The sequence below is a fragment of the Cynoglossus semilaevis genome, chromosome 6 (assembly GCF_000523025.1).
Source record: "Cynoglossus semilaevis isolate Cse_v1.0 chromosome 6, Cse_v1.0, whole genome shotgun sequence".
In the NCBI taxonomy this organism is placed as follows: domain Eukaryota; kingdom Metazoa; phylum Chordata; class Actinopteri; order Pleuronectiformes; family Cynoglossidae; genus Cynoglossus; species Cynoglossus semilaevis.
Window position 1 is genome coordinate 1,706,690 of NC_024312.1, and position 8,952 is coordinate 1,715,641.

The 8,952-nt window shown below is 44.4% G+C and overlaps 1 protein-coding gene across 1 annotated transcript in view; it reads right to left on the reverse strand.

Annotated features, from left to right (window-relative positions):
• Positions 1 to 8,952, reverse strand: part of LOC103379563 (homeodomain-interacting protein kinase 3-like) — a 25,841-nt gene that overhangs the window by 7,873 nt on the left and 9,016 nt on the right. The window contains exons 5-8 of the mRNA XM_017032783.2: positions 4,317 to 4,440; positions 965 to 1,084; positions 284 to 370; positions 8 to 192 (exon numbers count right to left, since the gene is read on the reverse strand). Coding sequence (XP_016888272.1) covers positions 8 to 192; positions 284 to 370; positions 965 to 1,084; positions 4,317 to 4,440 — 516 coding nt within the window. The remainder of the gene's footprint in view (positions 1 to 7; positions 193 to 283; positions 371 to 964; positions 1,085 to 4,316; positions 4,441 to 8,952) is intronic.

Genomic DNA, 8,952 nt, shown 5'->3' on the forward strand with positions numbered 1-8,952 from the left:
CACTCGCTGGTGACTGTGTGGATAGTCGAGGAGATGAGTCATGGTCAGGAAGGGGTGGTTGAGGACACTGGAAGGAACGGTCCTGTCCTCGGCGTCGATCAGCAGCATGCTCCTCAGCAGAGACACAAACTCCCTGCGGTCTGAGCTCTCCGCCTGCATGTCGCTGTTGTCAGGAGTCAACACCAGGTTCACCTTGACGTGAGGACAGAGGGAGGACACGTTCAACAAACACACGTGTTGGCCGTCGCATGACGTCACGACCACAGCGTCCGCTGACACTCACGTGTGCTACGTCGTCCAGACAACTGAAGATGTATTTTCTGGCTTCTTTGGATTTCAGCCCCGTCTCTTTCTCGTGCTCGTCTGTCGTCTGGGGGGTGAAGGGGGGGAAGTAGAGTAAAGATGGGAGGTGTGAGAAAATATAGATTATATCACTGAAATGTTGCAATATTTTGTTTCACAAAACTGTGTTGATATTGTTCAGTTAGTGATTACAGATGTAGATTCTTCAGTTCACATTTTAGTGACAATTAAATTGTTTCAAAAACCATACTGTCATCCCTACAGTATTACAGTATATTACAGTATATTACAGTATATTGCAGTATGTTGTATTGTTGCCCATGTAACTTGATACGTACTGTATCACCAGACTGTAGTCAATAAAGGTTTGATAACGAGCCATATAAGGTCATGTTGTTGACTGTTTCCTTGTTGCCTAAAAGTGCACTTACAGATAAATATTAGCTCCCAATCATTTATTATTTATAAGGAGTCGTCCTGGCAGTTAGTCTAAACACAGGTTCACATTTCCATGAGTTTTCTTCAGTGTGTGCAGACACTGTCCTGTTGAGAAGCTCTTCATACTGTCTGATCACAAAGCTGTGCAATAAAATTCAAACCTACAACATCTGAACTGTCTGTGTCTCTGCTGCCTCTTCAGGCAAAGGTAACGTTCGTGTACCTTGAGTCTCCAGGAGGCGTACGGAGAGTCGGACTCTTTGGTGAAGAAACGAGAGGTCTTGGTCCCCTTGTTGAGCAGATGCTCGGCAGGCAGGCCCTGAGTCTGAGAGATGTACCGGATCTAGGAAAAAAAAGAGGAAACGAGGGAGAGGAACGAGTGATTATAACATGAAGAACACAGGACAACAGCAGCAACTACAACTGTTCCCCACTGATCCTGACCAGTGACTTCATTCTGAGGTCACCACTTTTCACAAATGGACTAATAAAAAAAAATACCACCCGAGGGGAGGGGGGGCGACGACTGCCACCGTGCTGGGCCTTCAGCAGAGATAAATCCATAAGCAAACATTTCCCATTTCCCATGAAGTGGAACCACAGTTAGAAGACTCAGTGCTCGGGTTTATATTTCACCCACACAGGACGCCCGGTCATCTTTTCAAACTTCAGCTGTCAGTACCACCAAACGCTGGTACTGACAGGAACATCCAAGTGAAGAGAGATTTTTTTTTTAACACCTAATATTTAATTACATCCAGAGGTAAATATGTTTGGCAGCTGAGGGTCTATATTTGACCACCACTCTATCAAAGCGATGACTGGGTTTACGTCCAGCAGCTGTGAATTGTCCGTTATCTAATACTGCACTTCAACCTTTACTGCTCTGCCAAACGGACATCGTTTTCACTGAGCCACTGCATCTGCTGCAAACCAGCCAAGAGCACAGAGAGAAAGGGCAGTCAGAGGTCGTCGACGTGTCAGCAAAATCTGGGACAACTGACCAACTGACCGGAGGCCGTCCTTCCACCGGGAGCACGCCGTGACCGACGGCTGTCGACGCGTTGACGCTGCAATTCTGCCGTAATCACCGAGGATGTGACAAAACACACATTGGTGGATATGAAGGCACGGGCTGACGACAGGGGGACGGTTGGGGTCGACGGGGTGAAAGGGCAGAGGTCAAGGATGGGGTGAATTACTAATCTATGACTATTTGGGATTAGATAAATGTTTCTAATAACTTACTGTTAGACACGTCATCAGTGGGGTCAGAGTGTTTCGGTCATTATCACTGGACACTCAATACTCTATACAGTATATACTGTAGTATAGTATATACTACAGTATATACTGTATTGGTAGTACTAGCAACACAGTTACACTTTGGAGAAAAGTGAGTAATATAACGGACGGACTTAAAATTGCGAGAAAAAAATAAACCATGTGTAATGACTTTTACCCTTTGACCTTTTCTAGAATCTGTTCATGGTTTACTAACATTAAACCTCGTTGTCATTGTCTTTTTGTCAACTTTTTCTGACAGTTCAGTAAAACAAAATGGGTTGCAGCTCAACTTTGCATTGCTTACAAACGAGGCTAACCTCCACTGTTTGAGTCGCACTCGTATCTTAATATAGATGTGTCGCAGCTGTGAAAACTAACGGGGGGGGGGGGGGCACGTACATATATACTTCCCCACGACACATGCATATTCACATTTCAATTGATTTATTAACTCTTAACCAGTTTCAGTTTCCTGGTTGACTTTAGCGCGACATTCCTCGTACACCACTGGTAACGTTGCTATTTCCAGAACTGTTCACACCTGTTAATGTGCGACTGTCAGGAGGGAGGAGGTGTAGACAACAGCATGACAAGACACACAAACACAGGTGTTTTTACACTTTAGAAAATGACTCAACCCACGATCGTCTGTGAACCAGTGACATCTGTCACAACCAAAACCAATTCCACAGATCTGAGATCTATGATTCAGAGTCTGCTCCTCAAAAAAACTAAAAACTGAATTATACACAATTCTACATAGATTTTTTTTTTCTTTTTCTAAGGAAGAACACACACAGATACACCAACCCCAGAATGGTCCCTTCAAAGCCCCTTCACTTTACGACCTCCACTTAATGCCTCAGAATAACTTGAGCCCAGATCTTTGGACCAGGCCTCTGTACTTTTACAGAGTGACTCAAACATTCCCACTTTCTCCAAAGGACCCTCAGTTCTGCGGTCGGACAGAAAGACAGCGATCCATGGAGTCATTTTTCCATTTATGGTCTAAAAATGCAACTCAATTTGTCATAAAAGAGCTTTTGTTCCCTGCACTGGGAATAAAAATGTCACCGTTCAGCCTGAGGTTCAAGTAGGAGAGAAGAGTCGTCTCAGTCTGGACGAGCAGCGACGTGTCCTGAAGTGCAGGACAGATCGACGGCGTCTCAAATCTCCTGACTAAGGTTTGGCTCAAACACACCAGGAGTTGACCGTAGGGGTCACCGTAGGGGTCACCGTGACGGGTGACTGTTGGTAAGTGGCAGCGTCCAGACACAGACAGAGTTTCTGTGCATTTTTACAGAAGAGAACTCAATAATGAAATGATTCAATTTTGTCCAATCATCAGGCAGAAAGTACGAGTGAAGCCTGGCCTTCATGGCCATAATGTGCAAACACACACACACACACACACAGACACACACGTGTGTGTGTTTGGCTACTGCTGGGGGGGGCGAGGGGGGGTCAACGTGCTGTGTAGAGTGATACTGCAGACAGCCTTGGCACTGCACGCTGGTTTTTTTTTTTGGGGGGGGCGAGGGGGGGTCAACGTGCAGGGGCGAGTGTGTGGCCACTGTATGTCCAGAGATACAACATCCAGGTCTAACACGGCCACGTCCATAAAAGGTCAAATGTCAATGTGACTCTTTATTGTAAATCTGATGTAAACAAATAACAGGGAGTGTAAGATGATGAAGATGATGATGATGACGATGACACTTAAAGAAGATCAATGACCAAAGATCTGACCACATCCAGAGCTGGTCTGTATGTGACTGTGACGGAGGTCTTTTCTCACGCTCCCGCTCCCTCGTCGGGGACCTCAGTCCCTCAGTCCCAGACGTGGACTTCAGATCACACAGGCCACAGGGAAGATAATCACATGTGGCCCAGAACAATTTCCTGATTCACTTGGACCGGATTAATATTAGGGTTTAGGATTTGATGCTGGATTTCTTGGCCGTAAAGCAAACAAATCAATTGTGATCCAGGAGCAACAACAAATAAAGTGTAATCACATTACTGCGGCGTCGTGAGTATAAGGCCGGGGGGGTGAAGGGGGGGGGGGCATGTGAGTTTTACTCCTTCTAATCTCTGAAGAATGTCAATTATTTGGCCCTTATCTTCTGTAAGGAGATACGTATCAGTGGGTACAACACGTACCCACTGACTTAAACGCTTTGTTTTTACGACGACATGTTTGACTTACACAACAGTCACCCTGTATCACCGTGGTAACACAGCACTCAGTCCAAAACAACGTGGTGTATACTGTATATATGTTGTACCTGGTCGTACTCCAGAGCTCCGGGGTACAGAGGCCAACCCAAGAAGAGCTCGGCGATGACGCAGCCCAGCGACCACATGTCGATGGCCTCGCAGAACGGCAGCCCCAAAATAATCTCTGGCGCTCTGAAGGGAGAAGAGAAAAACAGGAAGGTTCAGTCTGGAGTCGACGTTACGTTACGACACAATACAGTGAGTGGGCCAGAGGCAGGTTGGTTAGCATGGGCGTGTAGCTAAATTAGATAAAACACAGCTAGAGTAAAAAAAAAAAAAAAAAAAGCCACATAATCTGCTGAATTGCACAAGATGTAAAAACTATGTCAGCTGTTCTTTTAGCCACAGAAAAACTCTTCTTTCCTTTTGTGTCCAGAAAAGTCCTGCAGAAAAACTTCATCAAACTCTGGACTCTGGACCGGAGTGAAAACTTTTTTTTTGACTATTTATCACAGACGTGTTAGAAATGTGTGCTTGTGTCTGTGTTGGCGGCCATGTTAAAGATAACAGGTTCTCATGTGTTCCAGTTCCTTACATAACTGATACTATCACCTTACATAAGACTCACACCCGTTCCCAGAAATCTCAGTAAAAGAAACGGTTTGACGTATGGCGAACAAAAGAATCACAGTTCACTCGAGACGCAACACGTTCTGTACAGGCAAAAAAAAAAGTGATTTAATGAACCTGTCTCTTACATGTAATATGGTACAGTGTTAAAACAAAGAAAAATAACCACATATTTGTTCTCCAAACACGAGGAGGTGCTGCGTGAACTCAGGTCTGATGGTTTCACAGCTCAACTGGAACAATGGGCCATCAGACCCCGCCGAGCGCAAACGCTGCAAATAGCAACTTGATGTGATGACCACATGGGAAGTGACTGTTGCCAAGCAACGACTGGACACACGGGGCCACAAATGTAACATGTAAATGAGATAAATTAGGCCATTTGTCAAAGGGTCCACGCCTCCGTAACGGCAAACCAGCGCTCGACTGCGTGTGTTTTAATGAAGAGTCCATCGATTTCACGGCACAGACTGAGTTTTCTGCACTCCCTGGCCTCGAGGAGGAAATTACACTTTGCCATTTCCTATTGCTCCCTCAAGAGGAAGAAGATGTTACGCAACGCCACAAAAAGCCTTGAGAGAGACTTCCTCTAAGGTTTACAAAATAGTTCTGCAAATAACAATCACCAACTGTTCTCTACTTCAACACAAACAATCCATCACATTAATCACATTTGTTTAATATTTTGTGTTAGGTTCAGCCGTTCAGTGACTGTATTAAAACACATTCAAATATTTCTCACAGGGAAATACATATTTTATCTCCAAAAACAAGAGGAAATTAAGAGACGTTGAATTAACAAAAATGTTTTTTCCACTGCTGAGAACGTCATGGTCTGAATTGTAAATATTCAGGATCTTAATGTAAATAATAATTTAAATGAAAAGATCGTGTCCTGGTGTTCATACACCCCCACAGGTGTATGAAGAACCAGACCAGGTCCAGAAGTAAACAGCAGACTTTTCAGTCGGTGCAGCAGAAACAGTTCCGGCTGTTCGTGTTCTCATGTTTCCCAGGGCGATGTAAAACACGACGAGACAGGACTCACCGCGCATTGTACACATCTTCAAAGTCGATCCGTGCTGATCGCATATCAAAACACTTTCAAGTGCATTAATGAGGCTCAGCGTCACGACGCAGATCCAGTTACCTGAACATGAGCGAGCGTGTGCAGCAGAGTATCTCGTTTGGAGCTGTTGTAGACCTGATCTCAGAGCTGGTTTTTATTGTACGGATGTCAACTGTAACCATCGACGTCAACATGACGAAAAGACTGAGATCAAATTAAAAAGAGACCATGAAAATGACAGACGACAAAAGAAAATCCAGCAGTCACCAGTCGTGTTCTCCAGTCTGTCAGAGGAGACTACGTCCAAACCAAGAAATGTTATATTTCATTAGAAAAGGTCGCATATGACATGTCAATAACCATAAGAACTGTGGGAATTTTTTTGAAAATTCAAGAACTTCAAATTAAGTATTTAACAAACTTTAAAATCAATTTATTTTGAAAAAAGATTAAACAAGAGTCAGGAAATGTGCACTGTGACAAAATAGAAATCTTAGTGTCTTAGTATCACGTTCACCTGCACTGGTCCCATATTTAAAGGCCTACATGTAAATTAGACTGAAAAAAAAAAGGTTTGTTTACTTCCATAAAAAACAAAAAAAAACAATCGACTTCCACCCAGAAAAAAAAAAGGTTTGTTTACTTCCATGTGACACGTGACGCGACCCATAGGTTGAACATACGTGTACATGCACTTGGGGGCTGGTGTAAAACGACACCTGCTGAATTTCAAGATGGAAATCACACCGACGGAGGACGGAGGCTGGCACAAATCTGGGAGCATGCTAAGACGATAGCTGCCTCTCCTGCCACCTGAGCCGAGCAGCTGAATTATTCACATAGCCCAGTGCTCCATTTTCAGGACAGGAGGTGGCTTTACGTCAGCGGCCTCGCCAGGACAGAGCCTTCACCTCAGCAGGACGTGCTCTGTCACGGTGCCATGGCAACGACACCTCAGACCTCCTGACAGAGCTGTCAACAGAGCGCCGGTTCACAGTACTGCCCCCCAGTGGTTTTCAAACCCCCCAGCCCCCCACCCTCCCCACCTCGTCCTTCCCTACAGCAGCACTGCATCATGACTTTTAAGTTTTAAATCAATGGACAGTGGTGTTTGTCGTACGTCGATTCATGTTATTGATGATGTAGCTGCAAACAGAGAAAATGAACAGAGTTCGATCGGGTTTTGCTTCATGTATTGGAATTGGATTGTTATTGTGGTCGGACAAATATAAAATACAGAAAGTGTCTGGATACTGACTCGTGGATACTGACTCGTGGATACGGACTTGTTCTGTCTGTGATCCAATTTGTGCCATCGCCTTTTTTTAGTGTGAATTTCCTGCAGAGTAAATTCTTTAATTCATCCAAATCTTTACACTGACAGAAATAATGGCAGTAAAACGATTGGAGAACTAAAGAAAATAAACGTGTTTTAAGACAGTCCCTGGAGTCTGTACTGTCGAATGAATATTACTATTAATATTACTAGGGATCGTATTGCGAAGCTGAAGGCGAAGAACAAAGCTGGCCTTTTGTTGACTGTGACAAACGGAATGCGTCAGCATAATGAAGAACAAGGAAGCTGGACCCACGAGGAACAGAGTGAAGCAAATTACCCAGTCGTGACAGCTAATATCTGTTGAATGTTGAAAATGTTCATTAAAAAACAACGCTGGAGCAAATTATCCAGTGGCAGGCTGCCAGACGACACAGCACCACGTTGAAACTCAGACACAGACACAGAAACTCCAACACGACTTATTCCAAACTCCATTTTTGACACTGCTATTTCTGACACAGAAACAAAAAGTCCGTTCACAAATACGATGTAAATTCTTTATAGGTCACTCATCTGGGAGCAGGAAAAACTGCTATTTCTGACACAGAAACAAAAACGTTAAAGAACTCCTGGAGGTAACGATGGCGTGAACAACATTAGCATCAATGACACTGACATGAAGTTTATGGAAAACCCAGGGAAAACCCCAGAGCTGTGAACAGACACAAACCTCCATCCACTGTTTTGATGAACAATTTCACTATAGCAACAAGAAGAAAGTGTTCTGGTTACGCAATATATGCAGAGCAGATGAGACGCAGTGTTCTGTGGAACTGAATCTCCTGATGAACTGATATTTAGGCCCATTTGATCACACACACACACACACACACACACACACACACACACACACACACACACACACAGACACACAGACAGTGTTTACATGTATGAGTTAAAGGGTTCATCCTGCTCAGGTTGTGATAAAGGTATTCTTAATCAACTCCTTAATTATAATGAGATAACGACGTGGGTCTTTATGAACACAAACAGTTACTGAACCGGGCGACATGTATAGGCGACGGTTGTGTGTGTGTGTGTGAGTGTGTGCGTGTGTGAGTGTGCACTGCCTTTTCCCGTCACGGCTGCTGCAACTCCGACACTGACAAACATGGTGTGGAGCAGATAAGACGGAGACAAACACGTACGACCAGACGACTTATCTCGTCGCCCGATCTCAGGTCCAAGTCCAGTGGAGAGTCCTCGAAGAACAGCCTGACACCAAAGCTGCGCTGATAAGACACACGAGTTTCTACGAGTGTTGATAAGCAGCTCAACGACAGGTCGCCGACGTAAAGGCACGGCTTTGAATCAGTAACTGGATTCATTGTGTTAGCTAAGAGGTGAACTACCCACAGTCAACTCTAGGTGGTGTCCCAAATGTTCTTCTGGGTTTTTCTTTTCCCACCCAGGCATGGGGGGGGGGGTTTCCCATGGAGGGACATCCCCCTACTGGCAGACTTCTTACAGTGAAGACAACTGTCCCCAGTCAGTCTGTACTGTAGCATGTGCCTGATTTTACCAGCTGAGAACGCAAAAAAAAAAAGAGTGTTCGAATCCTCAACGGCCACAAAGTACATCAAATATATATTTATATTAAAGTTACATAAAGAAACGGTGCATTCAGGTTCCTGAGGTTGACGTAGACAATTTGAAAAAAAAAAAA